Source organism: Thermobia domestica, chromosome 13 (assembly GCF_964235325.1).
Source record: "Thermobia domestica chromosome 13, izTheDome1.hap1.1, whole genome shotgun sequence".
Classification (NCBI taxonomy): domain Eukaryota; kingdom Metazoa; phylum Arthropoda; class Insecta; order Zygentoma; family Lepismatidae; genus Thermobia; species Thermobia domestica.
In genome coordinates, this window is record NC_137466.1 from 114824727 (window position 1) to 114852594 (window position 27868).

The 27868-nt window shown below is 35.2% G+C and overlaps 1 protein-coding gene across 2 annotated transcripts in view; it reads left to right on the top strand.

Annotated features, from left to right (window-relative positions):
- Positions 1–27868, top strand: part of LOC145668440 (thrombospondin type-1 domain-containing protein 7B-like) — a 1268628-nt gene that overhangs the window by 831279 nt on the left and 409481 nt on the right. For both annotated transcript variants that reach the window (XM_081736305.1, XM_081736304.1), the window contains exon 9: positions 6887–7075. In XM_081736305.1, coding sequence (XP_081592431.1) covers positions 6887–7075 — 189 coding nt within the window. The remainder of the gene's footprint in view (positions 1–6886; positions 7076–27868) is intronic.

The following is a 27868-nucleotide window of genomic DNA, read 5'->3' on the forward strand; positions in this document are numbered from 1 at the left end:
AATTTGGAAATTAATGCGATCGGAGTTTCACCATTGATTTCAGCGAACGCGAAAACTGAATTCGACACTAATATCGGTCATTTTCTACTACTTTTACATGTCCCGGTAAACGCCCCCCTTGAGAGCCCCCTGGTTCAAATTTTGACAAAAACGTTTAACTCTGGTCTGGAGCCTGAACCAAAGTATTCATGACTAAAATTTGGAAATTTGTCATGTGTTTGTCGGTCAACTTGTCTGGTTCCCAAACCGGTTGCGGTAAACGCTCCCCTGAGACCCCCCGGGTTAGAAATCTGAAAAAAAAAACGGCTTCGTCTTGATTCGGGGCCTGGTCCAAGGTATCTCTGACCAAAATTTGGTAACTCTCGGTCCACTCGTCTGGTCCCCAAGCCGCACACATGCAGACAAACACATAAATAAACTCTTTATTTTATTTATATTAGATTTGGGTCTGAAAATGTTTCTTCCACGTTTCTCGATCTTCAGTTTCTTCCCTTAACTCCCAAAAAGTTTCTTTTACTTTTCAAATCATCAATTAGTTATGCCCTTTTTTGAATCAGTTCTAGCTTTGAGATTGATCCAGTTTTAATAAGTTAGCTTTTCAGTGAAAGTAAGCCAAACTCGGAGAAAATGCAGAAAGAAATGTTATTTGTTTAATTATTATTTCCTTGGTTCTCATGTCCACTTTAGGCAAAAAGGACAGAAAAAGTAATTTTTGAAATATTAATAATTTCGAGACCGACATATGAGTGGTATCTTTTTCATGTTCTTGATGACAGATATCATTACACGTTTAGTAACATTCAATAGATAAGTTCCTGCCGAGTGCCGCTGTATTATCTGCTCATGACGGGCCAAAACAAAAAGTTGCTTGTAATTCTGAGAGGGTTAAATATTTCTGCGGAAACTGCATTAAATTCAAGAATGTATACATATTGCTGAATCGTATGACAAGATGGAAGAAGTTAAATAGTAGCGTTTCTTTGCTTTTTGTGTTTAGACATTGTTTGCAGAGTGCACATTTATATACTTTTCACTTCAAATGAAGATCATTCTTCCGGCAATGTTAGATCCAGGTTTAATACCTTGTTATCAACCAGTGATGTACACAGCGAAGAGTTCCTGATATAATATTCCGTCAGTCATTAACCTCACTTCTTTTTTTTTTTTTCTTAATGGCAATTACCAGCTTAAAATACTACCAAATATCATGCATGTCCTGAAACGATATAACTTTGGGTACTTGAAAATCTTTATGAAATTCTGTTGTTGTCCACTGTGTTTAACTTCCAATGCTGTCACCATCTTCTATCAGATTTGTGAGAAACACTTGCAAAGTTTTACATTAATGAAGCAGGACACAGGCTGCCTAGTTTGAAAAAAAAAATGGTATATACTAGTAGGATTTCTCAGGATGGAGGAGAAAATCGAAATAACTAAACAGAAGAGTGCATCCGTTGAAATGCAAAATCAAAGTTTTGTAATTGCATAATAAAGCACGATTTCCCATAAAATAACACATAAATAAGTAGTTTCTCTAATTGTTATCGTCCTAATAATACGCTGAAAAACTATCGTATGTGGCGTCCGTAAAAACGTGGGTTACATGTATAAATCCTATATTTTTGAACTTAAAGTAAATAAACGTTTAACTGAAAAAGTATATTGTATACGTACTTTCTGTATAAGTGTTCCGAATAAACGTTCTTTCCGTGAGAACGAAAGAATTGAATATAGGCGGTCAGAATCTCACATACAGATAGACGTATGTAACATATAGCTGATGTATGTAACATACGCATATGTATGTAATATACGGAAGACTGGTAGATGTAATACATCCTGCAATGGCATGATGTAACATCTAAGGGCAATGCGTGCGTAGCATGTGGATAGTGTATGCTCCGTACAGATTTCTGTAGTAAACATAAGGATTGTATAGATTCGTACAATATACCGCTGTCCGGGTAACAGATGTTTTTCTCAGTGTATTTTCAACATAAATTAAAACTTTTACATGTATTATTAGTATTGTGGAAATACTATAAATTGATATTTATTATAATACAAGGTATTAGCCCATTATATTAGCCAGTGATGTAATGTTTGAATTTTTGGTGGGTATATACTAGGCCGATTTCAACAGCATAGCGTATAAGCAACCTCGTACACGTTCACTCTTTCGTGAATTTGAGATAAGTATACTCTGAACTATAAAACTAGTAAGTGGGTATACTTCAGTATACGCCATACTACATCAATGATATTAGCATAGTTAGGCGTGCGGAACCGTCAGACGAGCATAAGTTAGGTCTTATACAAGTGAATTAGGAGTGGAATTTCTGTGCTCTTATTACATTAAAAATCAAAATTTGAAGTATCCTAAAGTATTATAGAGAGATGTTTTTTGTAATGTTAAAGTAGAAACATAATTTAATATACATTAATGAAAAATTATCCTCTCTAAAGGTACAATAGAAAGGAAAAACAACTAACATTATTTTTTCTCGCTCAACGCTGTTCTTTAAAGTAAATCTTTGGAAGAATTGCTTACTAATTAAGAATCCAGGAGAAGAGTCCTTCTTAAATTAATTCCACGTAATTTCTCACAAGCTCATTTTCTTCTTCATCATTACTTTATTTCTCATTTTCCTTTCAATCTCGTGTTTCCAATTTCAGCGTTTTTTCTTTTTTTCTCCATGGTCTTATCTTTTTTTCCTTTCTTGTTGTCCTCATTACCCCAGTGCCATCTATGAACAGATCTTAAATTAACTTCTTCGCATGCTTTGATAAATCTTATCTTATAAAAAGTGCTTATATACGGTACATAGTGTTAGTATAAGGCACCTTCAAGGCTTCATGCTTCCATCGATAACTTCCTTAAGGTAGCAGTTCTTCATGATGGGAAGGTAATTATGTCCACACGCGCTTCTCTATCGAAAACAATATGCTGAAAATAATTTTTATTTTATGTTTTACTTCTTAAAATTAGTTCCTTCTGAAAATGAATAGAAACAACATTTTATGCAGTGGATCATATATTCACATAAAACACAAATTTACATGCACATAACTGAGTTCTACCGTTTAGTATGTGCACAATTAACGTGAATTAATATTTGTATTCTCTATGGCATTGAGTCCGCAACTTTTTTTTTTTTTTTTTTTTTTTTTTTTTTTGCATGTAGCCCTAAGTACACCATTATGGAACCACACTTTACTTAGAACAGAAACAAGACTGTCTTTTGTTGTGCAATCCTCCCTCCTGATTTTGTTCTTGCAAATAGACGACAAATATTCGATTGGGTTTATATCAGGTGAGTTTAAAGGCCAGTTAAAACGTTCTTGTTGTTGTCGTTCAAAAATTGACTTTTTGAGATATGGCACAGTGTCAAGTGTGCCATATTTGGAAAATAACAGATCCATCCTGCTTAAGTTTTTGAGTTCTGGAACAACTCTGAACGTCAGTGCATAGATGAATTTGATACTTTTCAAAATCCCATCAGTAGAGACAAGGGCTTCTGCCCAACTCTGGAAATCATCCCCAAAATATCGTCTCTACCTAGTGTTTCACAATTTGAAGATACATTTTGGTGAAATGCCATTCGGTGGGACATTCAACGAGTGTGTCGAACCCGTAAGTCTTGGAATATAAAGTGGCTACCATCATAGAACCAATCTTCATTTGTCCAATTCTTATATTTTCTTGCTCATTAGTGACGTTTCTTCATCATTATCTTTGTCAATATATTTTTAATTGGCGTTCCTGCCTTATGGCCACCTGCCAACAAACATCGACAGGTACTTGAGTCATGAACGTGAGTTCCTGTATAAAGCAATATCATTTTGAAGATCTGAACTATTCTTCTGTGGATAAATTCCGTAGAAAATACGTGTTCCTTGGCAATTGTTCCTCATTTTCAATCGCATTTTCTTTTCCTACGTATATAAACAGAATCTGTTGCTTACTTGAGCTTAAGAATTTTACTTACAGCACCTTTGGTAACACCAAATTTGGCAGCAATCTCTCTTTGAGTTAGGGAAGTGTTTTCATTCAATGTTACAATAGATTGCATCTTTCTTGAACTAATATTCATCTTACACTGTAGATATAAAACATAGCATGAAATTAGAAAGTGATCCTTCACATACTGTATATATTAAAGTCTACCAGACCTCATCCATAACCGCATCTAACTACAATATGACGCTCGAGAAACACTACTGGACTTGCAATTTTTCGAAAGAAACAAAATAGTTGTTTTAGAAGCTGCAAGAATCTGATTATGATTCAAATTCACGTTTTGTTCCATTGATTTGCACAATGGTGTATACACGTAGTCGAAAGTGGTGTTACACATTGACACAGGTAAAAAGGTCAGAAATCACGAACATCCGAGCCTTCATAGATAAGTTAGTACAATTCGCACTTATTAAACGAATTTTTTACTCAAAGGAAAGCTTTTTATCTTATATTACCTGCTTCACACATGGACTCTTACTAAAATACAGGTATTATATGTTTTTGCTGGAATTTCGAAACTTGTATAGTAAAGGTAAACTATGTCTCCGTTCGGAGAGGTCAAGGTAGCCCACTTCCGATCTGAAGCTATTGCACCACATTTTCTTGGCTGGAAGTGACGTAGTCAGAACCACGCTGTTGTCACCATACTACCTGTCAACCAGTTTTCCCCAGCTGCCTATTTTACAAAGTCAGCACAGTTAGAAAACAATTCTGTGTTAGTTGAGCATAGTGTCTCTGTGCTACCTGAATTGTGTTAAATTTTGATATGTGTTGGGTTCTACTGCAACTTCATCGGATTTTGGATTTTGTCAGAAAATGCGTATGCTCACAAAACCATCTTCCTGAAAGATCTTTTAAAAAATGTAATACTAGGTCTTTAAAAATGTAATTCGATACTTGGTATAGAAGTCAAATGAGGCGCGTAGTATCAAAAAGCCACCAAGTCCATTTTATTTTTACCGAAGTTGAGTTATATATCGTTTGCTATATGTTTGATCTAAGGGAATTCCATGAAAACAGTAGCTATTTTGTTTAAAAACTTAGTATATCATACTAAAAAACTAGTTTAAATGTGAAACTTTGTACAGGACGTGTATATATGGAGATGCACTGCACGTTTTGCGAAATTACTCGAAACTAAGCTAAATAGACTTAGTGGATCTTGATACTAGGTGCCTCAAATATACAATGTAAAGCTGTGTCCATAGCTAGAAATGGAAAACAAATTCTTAATGTTAGTTACTTCCGTATTCATTACTCCCAGTAAGGCTTTGTGCACTAGAAATTATAGCACAGATGTACACTGTGTGTTTGATACAGAGGATGTTCAAGAGGCTGTGATACCTTTGCTTATTCATTGCTATTAGCAAATAACAGCTTTGGCTAATGATTTAGAATTTTCACACAGCTTAACACCGTTTGTGCGTCAAGGTGGTTAAAATGGGCCGTCTTTACCGCAACACTGTGCTCTTAGTATTGAAGTAACACGCTAAAGTCCTAGTCCTACTGAAACTACTTAAAATTAAATTATATTAATATCATCAGCATTTTTTTTCTGTGTGAGTGAGTCATTGTACCGCTTTGAAACTAAGTTAGAACGGGAAATGAATTCACGCACCACTAGGACTTGTTAATAGGTAGACGCCTTTCTGGCTGCTCCACTGCTGTTCTATTTCGAAATTTGTTTCAAATTTATCAAATTGTTTAAGATGTCTTTGTATTTTAGCCAATCGGTACTTATAATTAAGAACAAATAGCAATGTCACATGTACACCCTTGAAGAAGTTTGGTTTATATCATGAAATATATTTCTCAATTCATATTAAAACTAGAAGTAGTACTAGGTATCTAATACTTCCAGATTTAGTAGAAACATTAGAGTGGAGACGGAATATTTTTGTGAGACGCTTAATTGATTGCACAAAACCACTTTTCGCTATCTATTACCGTTTTTTATTCTATAGTGATCAACGTTAAATCTGAAAATGGTTGATCTCTGCCATTTCTGTTTGGAATAGTCTAGAGCGTCAGAAAAGAAAAAGGTACCTAACATAATCTTAGAACGCTAAAACGATTTTAGAAAACCTCTTCTAGCTGGGACATTATCGGTAGATCGCGTTAACGCTCCGATTGACTAACCTTGATTCCTTCACTAACCTGACGCTAACGACAGGAGGCGCTGACGACAACTGTTTGTTTCTCCCTCCCTGTCATCGTCAGCCTCATCTCACAGTTAATTCTATATGTGTGGGATTGTATACGTTGTTTTTCGTGTGTATATTAGAGATTTGTTAACTTGAATACTTTGATTTTATATTTATCCCATTAATAGCCATTTCTATTTTATTTACTAGAAATGTAAGATTTTTTTTAAAAAAGTTGGTCGTTCTTTTGGTTAGTAGCTTATAGTAGGACTGAAAAACGGTATCTCAGAAGGTTCGTAAATTTCGCTACCACTGATATAGATTATGACCTTGATTCAGGAGACAAAATTTACTATATACAATGTGTATAACTAAATACTTTACTTTCTCCTCATCAAGCTGATCTGCACCATCTATTTCCTTGCTGAATTCTGAAATAACTATTTTTATTGGTTAGACGTTAAAATCTAGTCTATCTAATAAAAGAATTTTGATGCTATTTCCAGTGGCGGATCTAGCCCGGGACTGGGGGGCCTAGGCCCGTCAGTTTTCTCAGTGGCGAAAATAATTTAAGCTATTATTTATATATTTTGAAAATTTATATTAAACCTGTGGTATACCTATCATAGTCTGAGACCAGGTAGTCCCCCCAGTTTTTACCTTCTAGATCCGCCACTGGCTATTTCCACGTGAAAAACAAATTATGCTATTTTTGTTGCAGATACAAGTGGTTGCCGTCCAAATGGAGCAATTGTGTAGTGACATCTGATGAGCCTGGAATGAAGTTGGTGGAAGTTGGTTGCGGTGGAGGAGTCCAATTGCGCCATTTGACATGTGTTACGTTCATCGGTGATCAACCTGTGGATCCTGAATTATGTTCATCTTTGGAGCCATTGCCTACAGTTCAAAGGTAAAATTATTTTAGTAACACTCATTTCTGGTGTTTATAAAATGTATTTATAAAATGTGAAGTAAAATACTTTTTGTGATCTTTAACTGATAGGTATCTAATACTACATTTCAGTGAAAAAAGTGTGAAACTCATTTCAGAGTTACGAAAAAGAACTGCATACAGAAGGCAACATTTTGATATAACCGATGAAATATTTAGTAATGATTTTGTGCAGAAATTTGTAAGTAAAATATAATTCAGAATGGTAATATTAAAAGTAATGGGTGAGTGGTCGTGAAATGGCTACACACGGTTTTACACAGGCAACATGATATTTTACATAAACCGATAGATTTATTTCGTGCCTCGTACGTTAATGTAACATTCCAGGACTTAAAACAGCACAATAAATTGGTAATGTGTCGGAGTGATGGTTTGAGAAGATTGCGTCCTGGAACGGGCGGGGAACTTTAAATACAAAGAGAATGAAAGTAGTATTGTATAAAATACTGGTAACCTACGTTGAGCACAATCGTAGATATGCTCCGGCAGGAATTCTTCCTTCGTGTCACTCCCCAGGCCCGCAACCAGCCTCAGAGGTTTGGGGGCCATGAATATGTTAGGCGGGGCCAAGTAATTAAAAATTTTCCTACAAATTGTTTTTTGTATTAAGGTCTGGAAGGGTCACGAAAAGTTTGGGGGGGGGGCAGGCCCAATCTAGCCCCTCTCTGGTTGCGGGTCTGTCACTCCCTGAAATCATAACTGGTGTATATGTGGTAGGTGTAGTTAGTATACGTTAATAGCAGTTTTGTGGCCTGTGATTAGTATGTGTTTCAGTCTAGCGATTTTTTTGTTTTTGGTTTTGTTTTTGTTTTCATACGAACAAAAGGATGCAGAATGAGAAAACATATTCCCGAATGTTGAGAAAATAGAATTATGCGGATGTAAAGGAGATACCAACTTTGGTCTTATTGAAGAATGTGAAGGAAAGTGTAAGCTTAAGCAAAAGCAGAAATACATTTTTTTCGAAAGAAGAATGAAACAAGTTAAACTAGATGACCGGAATAAATGTCTTGATATATCTACTAATAACTAATGTCACTCAGAGCAAATGCGCTATTGAGGGAAAACTAAATTTAAGGTTAAAAAAACCTGTATCAAACCAACCCAATCACATTCAACTTTAAGTTGTTTTGTCATCTTCTAATCACCCTATTCAAATATATGTTCCTGAAAATTTCTCAAAATAATATTATGTACCACGCACCGTGTATCTAACTTTCGTGACGTATCCCGACCCATAATTCATTTAGTTACTCTCACTATAACTACCCTGACATGCGTAAATAGATAGTCGCAAAGCAACACGATTCCGTCTAATGAAACCGAATGAATGCTAATAGCCGATAAGTATGTCGTGGGTAGTGGGGCATGGAGTGCAACAAGTAGTACTAAAGTTTGCACAACTGACTTATTTTTAACATGTAAGAACTCAGAGCAGCTACTGTATTGGATAACACTGTCAGCATGATACAGATCCATTACTTTCTCACTATTCAGTTCAGATATGAAGAAGTTCTAGACATTTGAAGTTTTCCTCATATTTGGAAATATTTCCCACATTGAGAGATTATCCTGAGGATGATGATTAAGATTAGTTGATCGAGGTGTTCATTTCATTGATCTCGTTCTACTAATTTAGTGTCTGTGAAATACGATTTCTGTATAGCGGGTTGGCATCGATTGCTCGAAACATCATTTTAAACCCTGGGTAATCTACTGGTAAAATTCTCCACCGTTGAGTCTTACTTGTAAAAGTTGACAATTTGTAGGAATGATATGGGCGTGTTCATGAGGATTCAGTATTATAATGAATAGTGTATCAGATACTATATGACCTCTGTGTAATATTACAAGTTACAACTTAGATATCATGAAACGGTGAATAACTATTATACGCGGGACTCTAATATTTTATTGTTACTACAGAGAATTTTTGATCACTAACTACAAAGCTGTTACCATTGTAGATTGCCTATACACATAACACAAAATGAGGATACTCATACAACTCCATTTTGATCAGCTGGCTGGCAGCAGGATTTCAATAACCAACCACGTAATTGCAAAGCAAGAACAATAACCTATAGCCCAAACATGCCTATTGATACTGCCAACAGATAAAATATAGGGTAGACTGTAAGTCAGTTTACATAAATGCATTTGTAATATTAACTATTGCATTTGTAACTTATTTCTCAGCTAAAAAAAAAGTATAAAATAATTACAGGTTGTATCTTGGAATCCATTCCAAACTACTCTTCTCAAAATGTTCCGTACAACCGTTCCTGAAATGCTACCTTGTGTATCAAGATGCACTTTATGTTAGTACAAATTGGCAGAATAAAATGTTTCTTTTTATATATATAATTTAATTTAATCAGGAGAAAATTTCGAAAATCTAATAAGTTGGTCTATTCTACTTTTAAATGTCTTCAAAACAAAATTTATCTATTTCATTAAAAAAATAAGGAACAAACCTTGCGCTGAATGGGCATCAAATGTATTAAATATAAACATTGCTTATTTCTTTGTACTACTGAAACACTTGTATTATTATTATATAGATTTCCAAGTTTTTCCACTTCAATTATTCTGTTGAGAAACGACGGTACAACATTACAAACACTTCATCGCGTAAATTGGATCGCCTGATTTCTTTGTTTCTCTCTCTCTTCAAATATTTTCCTTTTGGGGCAAAGAGGGTTGAAGTTTTCTTCTTATTTTTCTTCTTTTTCCTTTCGTTATTCCATTTGAGGTGCACGTGCCGAGTAGTAAATTCCTTCAAACTGCTCATTCTGTTAAGCTGATTACGTTTTCGTTGTTGAAGTTGTATATATATATATAGGGTGGGATCAGGATTTTCTGAGGGGGGTGCACTAAATAACACCTAATACATTTGAATTAAATTTGAGTTTTTTTTTTTAAAAAAAAATGCCTTTAGGCATCTGTGATGTGAATAAGGAATTGCCATGGAAATGCTGTGTTAAATCGTGTGAATTGGACGCATGTGATTGTATGTACAGCAGACAATATAATTTAATATAGCGTGTGAACGTCTGTTGTACAGGAAATAACACATTAAAACAGACGTTAAAAAAAACTTTCCTTAAAGTTAATTTACGGCAAGGGACTGAACAAAGCGAATTATAAATGAATTTGTGAGTGGAAAAAGAAAAATATTTAAAACATTACAAAATATAAGTTAAAATAGTAATTTTGTACTGTGTTAGTAGATACATCTATTGAGCGGGAAAAAGATAATTCTATCTCGCACATTGTTAACATTACCAGGTTTAAGTTTTTGAGTGGAAGAAATAGAACATTTCAGGAGTGTTCTCTTTTTTCCGCTCAATCAGTCTAGTTCCCTGATTCGACCATTGGTGCGTGGTTGTCGTTAGTAGACAGGCAAGACAGTTGTATTTTGTTCCTGTTTCATAATCTAAAATGTAGATTGTAGTCGTAATCCCATTGTGCTCACCTTGCGCTGTGTTTGAGCTTTTTATTGTGTTAATAGTTGCTTAAGTATTTGCCGAATGAGAAATTTTCCTTCAGAAGATGATACTTACGAGCAATGCAACGACACTTCCGAACGACTAGATTACACACACACACACACACACAAAAAAAAAAATCGCATAGCCGTAGGTCCGGAGAGCGAGGAGGCCATGACAGGAATTGCTGAACACCATCCCCACCATGACTCTTTCTTCAGTCACTATAAGCCGATCACTTGATTTCCCCGTACAGAGGCATTCTGAAGCTGTAAACTGTGTATACCATCGCCATATGGACTTGGCAGTTGATGGATCTTTGTTGAACTTCGTTCGGAAGTGTCGTTGCACTGTTAGTACAGTCCGGTGTGAATGAAACTCAAGCACAATATGAGCTTTCTCTGACAAGTAAACCTTACGTTTGGGTGAATCGAGTTGCTGACTGAGACACATATGAGAAAGTAGTACTAAATGTGGTCCGTATTTCAGTGAAGTTGTAGGTGCGAAGCTCCAGGGGTTTAGGAGATACAGCTTCCAGAACATCACATGCAAGTACAGAATAATCTTCATACAATTGGAGGTAAAAGCTCTGTAAAACCTCTTGTAACGATAAAAGGTGAATAACAAATATATGGGTACATATTAGGACTAGGGGGAAATCATATAGTAAGGGTATACCTGACGGCGGCCATCTTGAAATCCGCCATTTTGAATTAAGATTAAGTTTTTAAAATATGAATAGGGTCATGTGATACATGATTTAAGGCTCAAATTTAATCAGAAGAACAATGGTGACGTTAATTTTGATTTACGCGCAATTGGTAAAAAGTTACAGAGAAATTAAATATTGTTGCAGTATATGGATTAGTCCTTTACCCCACCTTTAAATTTTGTGTTAATGATAATAATTAAATAAAAAGCAGGTGGATAAATATTAGGTCTATGGTAAGAGTTCCCTTGATGGTGGCCATGTTTAAATCCGCCATTTTGAATCAGACAAAAGTTTTAAACAAAACGCATAACATTGATACCTTATTAATAGCAAATTTTACCATAACTCCAACGGTATAACCATTTTTGTTTTATCATTAACCAGCACAAAATTAAATGGATCGCTACTTACGACTACTGCTTTGACGGAATTGTTAACGACAAATGTGTCATGTGTAACTCGATTGCCTTTGTCAGGTGTGCTCACTGTGAGCAGAACATTTGTGCAAGTCATGCACTCTTTTCTGAACTACATATTGATTGTACTAATTGAGGACTTTTCTGGAAGAAAGACCCAAGTTCAATTATGACTCAATTCCAGTTTGGTCATTTTCCCTTAAATTAGCAACTTGTTTATGCGATAACAAATGCTGGTTAATGATAAAGCAAAAATGGTTATACCGTTGGAGTTATGGTAATAATTGCTATTAATAAGGTGTCAATCCCACCCAACCAGGTACATTCTAGGAACGTGCCATTTAAGTTCCATATGTACCGTTTACGTACCTGGTACTTGAAAAATGTACATTTCATATGCATAGCACGTGTCGCTAGGTACGTGCCTTTCGAGGAATTTCTGACACTTGAAAGGTACTTTTACATGCTTCACTGGAATGTGAGGAATGTGAATGGCACATACCCCATGTACCATGGCATGGTTGTGCGTAAGTTGCTTCGTATTGCGACTAGGGTTGCCAATTTAGCCACTTTGTGACGAGATCTGGCCATTTTGAGAACGTCGTTAGTCACATAATTTCCAAAGAGCCAATAGTGGCTTTTTAGCCATATGCTTTTCACTTCTATAGCCACTTTCTGAGTTTAGCCACATTGTAATATATTGTGTGTGTCATTTTGCAATTTTCTGACGTTTGATGCGTTCTCTAGGTTGTAACATTCTAAACCCCACTGTCAGAATTGTCCTCATAAAATTAGCATTGATGGTTATATTGTGACGTTACACAGCAGAGAATTAGTTCAAAACCTGTACGTTAAAACTAGACGTTAAATAAAATTTTCGGGAAGACGTAAGTTTAAGTATAAACTAACTCCTTAAAGAAATTCAGCCTGATAATATAGACATCCTTCAGGAAATGTCGCTTTTCAGTGGCAATAAGCTTGAAACCGGTGAAACATCTTTTACTGATTTAGCTTCTTCTTTCACCTTCTGTGGAATTTGAAGATAATATCGACAAAATTGAAAATCAGTGGCGATTATAAATCTTCGATTGAAGAATTTTTGCAAGAAACTAGCTGAACCTGCGCTCTCTACACAGCGCATTATTCGCATATGAGCATATATCGCCTTATCATTCCTTACAACATCTGTACATGTCTCTTTACAGACACAAGTTAAAGACGTATTGATTTAAAAATAGCCAAGGGGTATCATAAAGGGGGATTTTTCGATTATTTTTCTGAATATCTCGCACCGTTTGCAAGATTTGAGCCTACTTCCGGTTGGAGTTTCTAATTCATGTACGACCAGTGTTTTCTTTCTTCTTGCATGCAGTATGTAATAAGCAAATACATTACATACAAAATTAATATATTGTCAGTTCTATATATGGTGCTTATTGGGAAAAACACTCCCCAAAAAAGTTCATCTTAGACTGGAGAAATGGTTATCCTTCCTTTTTCATTATTTGGCTATGAAACAAATGCCGGAGACATATACAACCGCTATATACAACAGTGTGGTGTTGGAATGTGTCATGATTAGGATGTGATGTTTTATTTTATTTTTTTGAAATTTCAACACTTCCAATGTACCCGTAAAAATGTACTAAAGAAATAGTGCCCATGTTTTTTAAATATTCAATTAGAACTGGACAATCTACATGAAATTTGCAATCGATCAGTGAAAACGTCATCTTTCTAGAGCCTGTAGTTTCTGAGATCTCATTGTCGAGAAACATATATGTGTATTTTAAAAGAGCTCCAAAGATGGCAGCACACTTCATTTGCATGTATTTCGGAGAAGGCTTACTAAAGGCAAAGGCCTTTGAACAATAATTTAAAAGGATGAACTTTGTGAAAAATATTTATTTCAGTAATTTATTTAAACTACACTCTTTTAAAAATATTTGTCTTTGTTATAAACGTGAAATCACAAATAACCGTAAATCAAAGGTTTGAATGCTAAGATTATAGGTTAGAGCTCGGTCGCTCGTAAATGTTACTGTAGTATTTTAATAGATAGTTAAATTGCCACACAGATGCCGGAGGAGGGCATATATTTTCAGAGTTAGTTGCTTGGCTTTTTTTAAAAGTACAAGCTTCTAAATTCGAACGTAAAAATGAAGCGTTAAGGTTTTAGTATTTAAGTACTCGCACCCCCAGTTGCATAGCACTGCCCTAAGGAACATTACTGACATGCCTAGTACATTCCTGGCACATGCCCATGCCAAGTAAATTTGTCAAGTACATACACGGTACGTGATATACACATAATAGATACATTCCTCGGTATGTGTCATGCACGTACTTTTGGGCGGAAGTAACCTTATTCCTTACATGTGTATTTCACATGATTGCTCTATTCACGTACCTATCATGTACATTCCAATGTACCTCGAGGAACATTCTTTACACATGATCAGTATGTACTTGTGTTGGGTGGGATGTTATGCGTTTTGTTTAAAACTTTTGTCTGATTCAAAATGGCGGATTTGAACATGGCCACCATCAAGGGAACTCTTACCATAGACCTAATATTTATCCACCTGCTTTTTATTTAATTATTATCATTAACACAAAATTTAAAGGTGGGGTAAAGGACTAATCCATATACTGCAACAATATTTAATTTCTCTGTAACTTTTTACCAATTGCGCGTAAATCAAAATTAACGTCACCATTGTTCTTCTGATTAAATTTGAGCCTTAAATCATGTATCACATGACCCTATTCATATTTTAAAAACTTAATCTTAATTCAAAATGGCGGATTTCAAGATGGCCGCCGTCAGGTATACCCTTACTATATAACTTCCCCCTAGTCCTAATATGTACCCATATATCTGTTATTCATCTTTTGTCGTTACAAGAGGTCTTACAGAGCTTTTACCTCCAACTGTATGAAGATTATTCTGTACTTGCATGTGATGTTCTGGTAGCTGTATCTCCTAAACCCCTGGAGCTTTGCACCTACAAATTCACTGAAATACTGACCGCATTTAGTACTACTTTCTCATATGTGTCTCAGTCAGCAACTCGATTCACCCAAACGTAAGGTTTACTTGTGAGCCTGTCGCCATTTCGAATAAATTATTACTGCTGCGCTCTCACGGCAGAAAGCAGAAACGAATCTGTAACATGCACACACAAATACTTTCTGAGTTTCTCAATACTTTCTGAGTGACGCGTATATACGTCTGTAGTTCTGTAACAATACGCCCAATAATAAAGCTACAGTGAATTTATGAAATCTGGTGAATTATTTGTGATAAACATCATTTTTAATCATTTGTAATCATTTGTAATAACTTCTACTGCTATAAATTTTACAATAAATAATGAATCATTGTAATTTACGAAAATAAGACAAGTCATTTTTGCAGTATATAGAGCAATAATCATTCTTAAGAAAAAACGCTTTCAGATCTTCAAAATCATTCTACAATTTTGTATTCCAAAAACTTCTGAAAGCAATCGAACTTCTCAAGTTTCACACAAAAAGATCTATTTTATATAAAAAAAAGAAAGTCATCTGTGCGCTTTTGAGAACATTACTATGCGAAAGAAAACAAGAAGCACTCACAGTCCAACGAGGCATTTGTGATTGTGGTGATGTTGAGGGGAAAGAAAGTAAATGAAATTTCACGTATATACTTTCTCTTATCCCTCTTCCTAATCCATCGCTTGAAATGGTTTTCCAAAGAATGCACCACAAAGAAATCCAAATAGTTCTTGTAATAGCCTCCGTCAGTCAGTAATTTACTGAATAGAAATGGAATGAAATGGTCCACTCACTCGGTTGAGGAATGAAAGTATAACAAAAAAAAAAAAAAAGATCTCCCAGGGAAATGAGGCTTTTTTCCAGTTAAGAAGAGGGAAACACATGGAAATGTTGAAAGTTTTAGACCAATATATTATTAGAAAAAATACCATTAGAAATACATATATACGTCTCTTTCTCTCTCTCTCTCTTTCTCTCTCTCTGTGTGTATGTGTGTGTGTATTTTTGTCGTGTCTGTGTATGTAAGTACAATTATCTTAATCTCACTTTTTTTTTCATAATGAACAGGGAAAAACATTATTGTGATGCAAGGCATAAGAGAACAAAAGCAACTAGTTTGTGGACTTAAATATCCATTAAATATTCTAGAAAGTAATAATTAATGCACTTTTGTGTCAAGTAATTGTTGAGGAAAATCCTTGGACAAGAGACAATTTGAAATAAAACAGCAAGAATCGTGGTCAAATGGAAATTGACATAGGACGTTTTGCTTCGAAACTTTATTGCTGTAAGATGTCCGCCATTTTGCAGTGGTCAAGAGACGTTTTGAATAAAAGTGCGTATTTCAAATCCATTTTTCTCTACGTTCTGGGACGTTTCGACCAGAAATAAAAGTGCAAAGATGTAGACAATTATTCGATGATTCCGTGTATATTGATATCTCGATTTTCAAAAACAGTGGACGAGACGTATTGATAATAAGCTCTACAATATAAACATTAAGACACAAAAGCCTAAAGTGTAAACTTTTGTTCTTTTCCACACCATTTCAACTGTCTTGTTGCTTCGCTAGTGATAAAGAGAGTGTCCTAACTCTCATTACAAGACGTCGTTTCTGTTAGTGGCTAGTGTCAGTTGATATCAATGATCCTCTAAAAACCGACGTTCAAATCAAGAATCAGAAGGCGAAATCTGGCGGCGAGAAAAAGAAAAGAATTGAAATCTGGTGGGAAGTAAGAGAGGAAAAAGTCCTTAAGAGCTAGAAATAAAGAAAAGAAACTGAATCATTCCTTGCCAGATGTCCCCGCAATCGCAATAAATAACGCCATCGTGTGACAGCCTTAGCACTTGTCTCCGCGCTTAGTGAAGGCGCCGTTGGGACGAAATCGCAATCCATGAGATATTTCCCCGTTATTTCCGCCAAATCCTTCTATAGGCTTCCTGTTCTTTTAATGTCTTAGACAGGATCAGAAACCTCCCTTATTCCTTCCACCAATCAGGTTTTTCCGTGAAAAGATTAATAGCGCTAATCCCTCAATCGAGTTTCGATCAACTTCCATTCTTTCTTCTTGCGTATTTCCGTTTGAGCAGCAAGTCCCGCCGAAACTAATGCTCCGCCATCTCTTAACGTCAGCTTCAACTACTACCTCAACTCCTAATCCATCTGGCGTTCATATTTGTAACCTTGCGAAATAGGTACTAAAAGAAAAAATATACGTATATCTAGTGCTGTAGCATTTGGAGAAGAAATCTTGGGTCTTTAACACTGTGTGTGCGAGTGTAACAGAATATACGCGAGAGGGAGAAGTTAAGATAAAGACTAGTCTTCATTCCCAAAGACAGTAAAAGAACCTCTACTGTTTGTCTAAGTCGTTCCGAAAGTTTTTGCACATTTTACTCCGAGAAGCTCTGAAAATGAGGTGTATTTTTCAGCTGATCTCTTGTTTATAGCGGAAATAAAACAATAAAAAAAAAGTTTCTAGAGCTAGAGAGAAAGAGAGAGAGGGAGGTTGAGTAAAACAAAGTAAATAGCATCGGTAGTTCGGATAATGTGCTTTAGATCACTTCAATTTATTTAAAAAAGACATGCAAACAAATGGTGCGTAAACCACACTTTTTTTTTCTCCGATTGAGAAATAGTTCAATTTACTTGTAGTTCGGATCCGTGTAAATGACCGAATAATCTATCGGGCAACACAAGAACTAGTATTCGTATATCTCACTGGAACTTGGGATATAAAGATGTAAGGGTTAAATACTAGATGCATTAAATTTATATTAGGTACTGTTGCATTTCGAATCACTATACAAACAGTATCTGTAAACATTGTGACGCCCCCATTGGTAAGAGTTCGGCTCTTGGGTCTAGCCTAGAAGGACTTAAGCGGTTAGATTGAACGTGGGGCATATATTTCAACAATTGTCCAAATGGGACAAACCTTGCAAAATTTATTCTACCTAACATCGTTAGAATAGCAATATTTCTAAAAAGTATTCTATCCCTATTTAGAGGGAGAAGAGGGGCATATTCCCCCATAAAATCTTATGGTTCGGCTCTAGCTTGAAAGGAGTTGAGTGATTGGAACAAAACTTGCAGGATTCATAGTTCTTCGGCTTTAGAATACTCCCAATCCCCCCCCCCCCAATAAAAGCTACTTCTATTCCCAGGATATTAGATAGAATAAATTTAGCAAGTTTTGTCCCATTTGGACAATTTTTGAGGGGCATGCTCCGTCTCCCCCTTGTGTTTGTAAACAGAAAATATTATTTTTATGGGTTTTAACCGTAGGCCAAAGAGCTATGAATGCTGCAACTTTCGTTCCAATCGCTCAACTCCTTCTAGGCCAAAGAGCCGATCACTTACTCTTGGATGTTTGCTTCTTAATAAGTTATTTTTGCTATAGGCTCCAGTGTATTTGGGATAATTACTTGATAAAAACTAGATACCAACAATTGTTATTTTCTAGGATAGGGTCGTAGGTACATTTGAGACTGAAGGAGGGCAATTTGATCCCTCCTGAATTTGAGATAGACTAGGGTTGTCAGATTTTACGTTTTTCTGGCACGTTTTACATTGACATGATTTTATTTTCCCCATAAAACGTATTCTTCCGTTTTTAATAAATAAAAGAAATGACAGACCTGGATACTTCTAAAATGTATTTTTAACTTAATGCACAAATGGCGCTGATTGAAGGCGTTGACTTCTCTCGTACTATCAACAAGACGATGGCATGTAATTTGCTAGAGTGTTGTTTGCCACAACTTCGATTTTCGTGTTGCTTACCACAGTGTTCTCATTGTAAATTTATCGGGGTCATTGTAAGGATCGACACATCTCATACAACAGCTGAAAGTTGCCAGGCACTTCTATTTTTGATTTCCTGTAAATACGTAGAAAGTGTTCTCGCATTCGGGACGAAAGATGTTTCATATTTATTTATTTATTTATTTATTTATTTTTGTATGAACTTTCAAGTACGAGGAATGTCCTCAAGTAAGTGTAACATGCGTCATATGTACAAAAAATTTCAATGAGTAAAATAAAATAATATTACCTTGTCATGATAGTTACGTACTCCTCAATCGTATAACAAGAATTTTCTAATAGAAATAATTTTAACTTTTGTCTGAACCTTTTCATATTTTCTTCATACTTTATATCAATAGGCAACATGTTGTATAATACAACTTAACACCACCATAACTTACACTTTTTTGATACATTGCTGACCGGTGATTACACAAATGAAAATCATTCTTATTTCGCGTATTATGATTATGTACATCCTTATTTGTTACGAATGCCGATGAGTGTTCTTTCAAATACAAAAAGAGACGATACAAATATAAACTATCCAGAGGAAGTATATTGACCTCCTTAAACAAATGTCTACAAGAAAAATTCGGCTTCTTATCACAAAGTATTCTTATGGCTTTCTTCTGAATTTTGAAAACATTAAATCTCTGACTTGAATTTCCCCAGAACATGATACCATATTGCAAGATAGAGTTAAAACACGAATGGTACAAGGTTTTAGCTAATTTTAAATTTACCTTCTTTCTAATAATCCTTAGTGCATAGCATATTCTATTTAATTTATTAATAACTGACTCTATACGAAATTCCCATGTCAGGTTATGATCTATAGTAAGACCTAAAAACGAACAGTGTGTTGTATAGTTAATTTTATTTTGGTTCAGATATAGGTTAGGGTATATTGGTTTACTGCACTTGTTATGAAAATTTATAGCAATGGATTTTTCAACATTAACAAAGAGATTATTGTTCTTCATCCAAAGAGATACTTCACTTAGTGTTTGCCTAGCATTCTGTTCCAATGATTTTTCATTTTTTCCACTCACTAGCAGAGTGGTATCGTCAGCGAAAAGGGTGACATCTGCCGAGGATATGCTTTTTTCAAAATCATTAATATATAAAAGGAAGAGCAATGGCCCTAGAATAGATCCTTGTGGAATTCCGTGTTTTATACATAATTCATCTGATAAGTAGCTTTCTACAATGTTTTTATTCTTATGCGTTATTTCTACGACCTGCCTACGATTTTTTAAGTACGAACTAAACCATTCTCTTGCTTTACCACGTATTCCACAGTTCTCCAGTTTGTTCAAAAGTAAACTGTGTTGTACTGTATCGAAAGCTTTAGACAAATCAAGAAAGATTCCTATACAGTTTTCTTTCTTATCTACAATATTTCTTACTTTCTCAATTAAATTAAATATTGCCGTGTTTGCAGATCGACCTTTAAGGAAGCCGTGTTGTTTTGTTGAGATAACATTTTCTTTCAATAAAAAATTAATTACTCTGTTATACATAGTTTTTTCCAAAACTTTTCCAACGACAGGTAGGAGAGATATTGGTCTGTAGTTATTAATGTTTTGCTTTTCACCTTTTTTAAACAAGGGCTTTACTTTCGCAATTTTTAACTTTTCTGGATACTCGCTATTTGTAAGTGATATATTTGCTAAATGACAACGTGGCTTTGTCACCTGATTGAAACATCTTTTCAATAAATTATCTGAGATTTCATCAATTCCAGCTGTATTTTTGCTTTTGAGAGATTTTATTATATTTGCTATTTCATCTTCTGATACTGGCTGTAGAAAGATTGTTTTTTCACATTTATTTGAACTTTGTTTAAAATTACTTACAGTAACTACTTTGTGGCCATTCTGTTTACATTTATTTACTTTATCATCATCCATAATTTTTGCGACAACATTTATAAAAAAATTATTAAATATTTCTGCTTTTTCCCTTGGGTCTGATACACTGTTCCCTTCATGTATTATTGTATCCACATATGGTGTCTCTTTGCCACCATTTAGTTCTTTATTTATAATGTTCCACATGGTTTTAGTTTTATTCGATGCATATGCAAGTTTAAGTTGGTAGTAGTTCTTTTTAGTCGTTCTAATTAGTTCCTTGTACCTTTTTTATATTGTTTATAGTAGGACTTTGCACAACCTGTTTTAAAAACCTTACTAAGTTTATGTAAATTTATGTTTGTAGCACTTGCTTTTAGTACTTCAGGAGTAACCCATTGTCCCTTCTTCTGGGATTTTAAAACGAGTTTCATTTTAGGAAAAGCTATATCAAAATAGTAAGCAAAAATTTTTATGAATTCATTATATATATCATTTGCATTGTTTAATGAAAGTACACCTTCCCATGTTTCGTGACTAAGTAAATAATTGAAATAATTGATATTCTGATTACTGAATACCCTTGAAACTTTGAAAGTTCTTACACTATATTTCTTACACTTTTGAGGTTACAGAGAAGCGTTTATTACATATTTCAGCAATCTGAGCTTCATGATCAGAAAATCCGGTACTAATCACTTGCGCCCTTGAGCTCAAGTGGTCACAGTTTAGAATTATCTTATCTAGTGCTGATATACTGGTTGGAGTTATCCTAGTAGGTTTATTTATTAAATGTTTTAAATTAAACGTACCCAATAATGTTTTTATCTTTACATCAATATTTTTCAGAAAATCCATATTTAGATTTCCTACTACTACTGGGCTGTATTTAGTACAACTATAATGTGAGAGTATTACTTCTAAGTTATGCACAAAAATTTCAACTTCACTATCCGGTGTCCTATGTACAGTTTGGCGTTGAAAGACAATGAATAACGCCAAACTTATAGTGAATCTGGCCTTCAGTGCGGTAGACAAGAAAATAAGTGCAAGGAATAAACCTGGAACAGAACCTCAAATTTTTGTATATGCGGATAGCAATGGGAGGGGTCTAGCTGAGCAAATGAACCTCAATCTAAAACACAAATTAAAGGCACAAGGAACCATTAAGCCTGGAGCAAAAAGTGCAGAGGTATTAAGTGGAATTAACCATAAAATTGCAAATAAGGAGAAAAACTATGTTGTAATGTTAACCGGTACAAATGATGTGGCTTGTAACCAAGGAAATGAAGTTATTAAGAAAATTAGAGGTAAGCTTACTGAGCTAAATTACTGTAAAGTAGTGATGGTAAATATTCCAAATAGGCATGACGTTATGGAAGAATCATGTGTAAATCAAGCTACTAAGGTCACTAACATGAAGCTGCAATCTTTGTGTAAACACTTCAGAAATGTGAAAATGGTAGATGTCGCTGTTGAAAAAAACATTAAGATCCAAACAAACGAACACAAAACAACCCTCTTTTTTCGTTACGCTACGCAACAAAGGAGCCAGATTTAATATACAGAGTCTCCCAAAAGTCCTGCAAAAATGTAAAAAGCTGTAACATTGTAACCATTTATTGTATTTCTACAAAATTTTTAGTGGACTTGTAAGAAAGTCTGAAATTTTGTTTCCAAGCATTTTTCAACGCCAAACCACCAGTTGAGCACCATTTACGTTCAAACATTGCTGAAGTCTTGTCGGGAATCCAAGAGTGGCATTTCATCCGTAATACTCCCAATCACATCACGTATCTTCTTCCGGAGGTCCTGAACATCTTTCGGTTTTTGCTTGTAAACTTCTGTATAATTTTCTTACGAACGATATTGTGTAGCATTGTCATTAGCACTCGCAGCTCCAAGGATCTGTGTTTCAACGATTTCTTTGGACTTCGCAACACGCTTTCCTGCTTGGACTGAATCACATCAACACTGGTTGTTGGCCTTCCGCTACGAGGCAAGTCCAAGACACTTCCGGTAGCTAGGAACTTATCGTACCATCTCTTGATACTTGAACCTGCAGATGGTTGTTTCTGATATTTTTGTCGGAATTTTCTTTTACCAAAACACTAGATTTTAACTTACAAAACCACGGCACACACTGCGCTTTCTCTTGAGTAGACGCCATCTTTGTCACGTGATTTGTGGTTATGACGTCAACGTTTACATCCGCTCATTGTTGCCAACAAAACATTTGCCAACAAAACATTTAACATTTCCACTAAACATTACAAACAAAATACAAAATTGTAAGTAGTACTTTCAAAGTTACAGCTTTTTACTTTTTTGCAGGACTTTTGGAAGACTCAGTACTTAAGAATTATATATATAACAATTGGTGCTGTCCCCAGAATGAGGGAAGGGGGCTCGGTGGCTCAGTGGTAGAGCGTTCACCTCTGGTGCTTGGGGTCCCGGGTTCGATCCCAGCCCCCGCCAAGTGAACTTTGTGGTGGACAAACACCGTGCTCGTGGGTTTTCTCGGGGTTCTCCCGTTTCCTCCCACTTTCTTCATTCCACCATTTCACTCATCTCTCATTATCACCGTCTCCTTTAGCCTAATCGGCATAACCGTGGGACGTAAAACTCAAAGATTTCATTTCATTTCCCAGAATGAGGGAAGTTATAAAGTTTCAATTGTAACAATAGTACATATGACAACTTACGAAGCTCGAAGTTGATCTGATGTAGCCCTTCTCCTAATATTCTAAAGCATTTCTAATGCTTGGAATCATTTCTAATTCCGCTTTTCATACGATTAGAAGACTTTGATTCCAATCAAACTGTCTTGAAACAGAACAATTTATGAGATTATGAGAAAAATGATCTCAAAGTTTAGTTTTTCTGTAATATCTTCAAAACAAATAAAAATATTCGAAAAGCAGAAACGTAGTGAACTAGACAATACGATTTTGCATGTGATACCTTTACCACAATCCACCTATCTGCTTTTGGTACGCCACTATTTACAGAACCCGCAAAATATGCTAAATCTGTCTACAGTTGCAAATGCAAATCAGATAGATAGGTCGCTAATTTACTAACCCCTTCCTCATCTGAAACTACAGTCGCAAGCAGAACAAAGAAATTTCTGAGGACAATGCAAAGTTCAAGACGCACAAATTGTAACTTTAATTTATAAATTTCACTAGCAGAATACCTGTTCTTCGCAAAGGGAGAATACGTTTCATTTTGGGCATAGAGGACACCAAAACTGACACTAATGAACTTAGGGATACCAGAAACAATGAATTCAACACTAATACTAGTCATTTTCAATTATTTTTACATGTCACTATCCTCCCTTAGGAATACTAATGGGGGCAGAATTTGGATTTAAACGGAATCGGAAGTGTCATTGTTCGTCTCAGTGACCCCGAAACTTATGGGTTCGATACTCTATATATATATATATATATATATATATATATATATATATATATATATATATATATATATATATATATATATATATATATATACCCGTCCCCTTCCCCAAGTTGTGGAATGAGTTTGGATTTAAACGACATCGGAAGTGCCACTGTTTATCTTAGCGACCCCGAAAACTATGAATTCGGGGTATTGTAGGTGGCGTACCTAAAAAGGTAGGTTACATACGTAATTCCTGTAGTTTTTGGACTTAACGTACAGCGGACGTATAACTGAAAACTCATGTTTTATAACACTTTCTGCATAAGTGTTCCATCTGTACGTACTTTCCGTATGAAACAATATAGACGGTCAGGATCTCACAATACAAATGGACGTATATAACATATAGCTGAGGAATGTAACATAGGTATATGCATGTGATATACGGAAAACTGTTAAATGTCAAACATCCTGCAACGGCATGATGTAACATCTAAGGGCAGTACGTATGCAGCATATGGATAAGGTATGCTCCATACTGATTTCTGTAGTAAGTAAGAGGATTCCGTATATTTGTATAATATACCCCTGTCCGGAGAACGGATTTTTCTCAGTGTATCGGTCATTTTTGATCATTTTTAAATATCTCGTCCCTTCCCCTAGAGTAAGTTGCACCGTCGAAGTGAAATAATAAAAAAAACATTCCAGGCCCGAACCTCATCTATGTTGAAAATTTGATCGAGATTGATCGGGTAGTTCAAGAGTTATTAAGTCACAAATATAGTCACTTTTATCTTTGTATACACAGGCAAATAGATTACGAAGAAGAAACGAAGGTTCTGTATTTTCTGTTAACTTGCTCAGATCCGGAAAAGTAGCTGTACAAACTGACTTAAATTTGGTCTTTCTTTGACAAGAATGTCACTCAGATCATTAGTGTAGGTTGTAATTAATTTCTTGATTGCATCATTGCCATCGAAAGTGTTTATTCTGAGAATTGCTTCAAAGGTTGTTGAAATACTTCTTCACACCGAGAACCGTGAATCCATCGGAGAGAGAATCTTGTGTACGATTACATCAGAAATCAATATTTTATTTATTTTTTTTATGTTTTGTTTGTTCGTTTCTGCTCCACCGCTATCTGAATCAGATTCTTCGAAGAAATACTTCCTTTTCCTTTCCATTTTTTTTTTTTGGTTGAAAAAACTGCATCAATCCCAATGTTAAAATAGTTTCTTTTTTTAATTCTCCTTAAGTATGTAGACTATGTATCTCATACGCCCATACTTATGGTAACCTTAAGAGTTTTAACGATTTGTTCACTTCAGTATCCAAGAAATTATCTTTTGACTTCTGAATTCAACTCCTTACATTTATATGGTCTAAAATTTCCCTCCAAATTTTCAAGAATATAGGCTATATAAATAGAACAAACTTTTCAACTAATACGATAACGAGCTTGGCGTCGTCTGTATGTATTTCGTTTATAAATATAATGGATTTGATTTTTATACAATAGTTGTGTAGTAATCCTTACATCATGAGTCGATTGTTTTTGTCAACCTTCACGATTACGAGATAAGATAAATCAGAAATAACACTACCATTGCAAACAACACCAAAATCTAGTCGTAGCAAACGATGACGTGACAAATAGCACATAATCAACAAGACACTACCAATTATGTAGCTTATTATTATTCAGACCACAGGCTAATCAGACCGGTTGTGTTCTTATCTCCTATCTAACTAGCCCTCCAAGAATGTTCGCTCATATCACAATTTCGATTGATCATGACTATGGCTCGGAAGTTGAAGACCTAAAAATTGCCTAAAAAGGAACTATAAAAAGACCTAAAAATATCTAAAAGACTACCTAAGCACTGGAAAAAAGGGCGTAAAAATGACCCAATTTAATTAGAATTACGTATTTAATGAATATAATGCTCAAGAAATACAAGCTGCTGGTAGGTTAACGGTCTGTCCTTCTTCCACAAACTGAAGTCCAAACTAAAATTAACAAATCTTCCCCAACCTCACCCCCTCCCCCCTTGCTGGAAAACATTCTTACGCCTCCTTATCTGACTTGTGATTGTTGCAGATCTGGTCTTATGTCTTATCTTTTGATTTTCTTTACTAAAGAAAATATGTTTAAGAGGTGGTGGAGATTCGAGTTAATGGCTAGTAAATTTATTGTCGAAATATGAAGTGCAAAGGAAGACGTTAAGACCTATGAAAAGCTTAAAAAAGACCAATAAACGAACAACGCCGAAAAAGGCAAAAAAGGACAAATAAAATCCACCATTTTCTGACCTACAATGACCCAAAGTGAATAAACATTATGTTAATACTCGTCTTCGGGCACTAGTAGAAAAGAGGAATTTTCCTCAACTGCCGGGCCCTAATCATGACATATTGATGTAGTAAGGACCACTAGCTACTGGTATGTCGTGCAAGCAGTTTTTGAAGAAGAACATGGGACTTCCAAGAGATGCAAAGTCTTCATTAAAGTATAATTAAAAGGCAACAAAGATTTGAGTAATATTTCTATACTTGGTTCTTTGGATTTTAATTTAGCGTCCCTTCAGCATGGAGGACTTACAGTTTAACGTGGAATCCGAGCCACACAAGCTCCCACCGCAAATCGTAATATTCTTTTTCGTTTTATGTAGGCTATTGCAAGTTTTTTTAAAAATAAATTGACCCAGTTTCCAACTAAAATCATTCTATGTTACTAGATGAATCCATAAAACATACTATGTTTCTTATGTAATTTCTAAATATCATATATGTTCCTACTCCCCCTCCCCCAAATTGTAAAAATCTTCCTTTTTTCCTCTGAAAAATCTGACAAACTAAGATAGTTATAAAAAGAAGTCATTCTTCTTTTTCTTCTCAGGTCAATAATATTTCCTGAGAAGCTTTCCATTCATCCCTATCCTAAGCCAGATTTTTCATTTTCCTGCAAGGACCTCGGTGGCTCACCGGTAGAGCGTTCACCTCTGGTGCATGGGGTCCTTGGCTCGATCCCAGCTTGCGCCAAAGTAAGCTTTGTGGTGGACAAACACAGCATGCGTGAGTTTTCTCGGGGTTCTTCCGTTTCCTCCCACTTTTTTCATTCCACCATTTTCATTCATCCCTCATCATCACCGTCTCCTTTAGCCTATTCGGCATAATCCTGGCACATAAAACTGAAGTATTTCGTTTTTTTTTCATTTCCTTGCACTTTTTCTTCCCTTCTTATTATTTGGTCTATATATTTCAATCGCGACCTTCCTATATAGGTATTTCTTATTCTGCCATTTTCTCCATAGCTACTAACGCGATTTCTCCATGTTTCATATTGTATCCAATCACCGTATCTCTTCTTCGCTAGATAATCTTCAGTTTACTCCACTTTTCTCCTACCATTTACCATACTCTTTCATTTGATACCTTATTCACTCACAGGGGTGGAGCCGGAGCGAAGTAGAGTGGGGCTGCGGCATAACTTTTGAGGGATGAAGGACGCTCCGGTACAATATTTCATTGAAGATAAAGTAAGAAAATGAAAAACATACTTTTAACTTCGAACAGAAGTGTTCAAAGTTATGTTTTAAATGTTTATTCAATGGTGAACGGGGAAATAAAATTGATTAGGCTGTACTTGGCTTCATTTTGTTCGTATCTATTAAATTGATTATCTACCCTCCTTCATTTTCCTTCTCTTTGCAGAAACAGTTATTTATCCCTTTCCTTATTGGAAAGAAGAAAGTGTTTCTTTTCATTAAAGAAAAAACAGTACATACTTCACTCATAAATTAAAATAACTTTTATAATTTGATTTCAGTTTTGTGTTTATCTTTAAATTGTGTTTTTGGTTCAACATCCAATTTTCAACACCCTTTTCCAGTATCAATTTCGAAGGTATCCTTTCTTCGTTTTACCTCTTCATCTATAGAATTTCTCATTTTAATCAATAATATACAATTATATAATAATTATTGTAAACGTGTAACTCTATAGTTATATC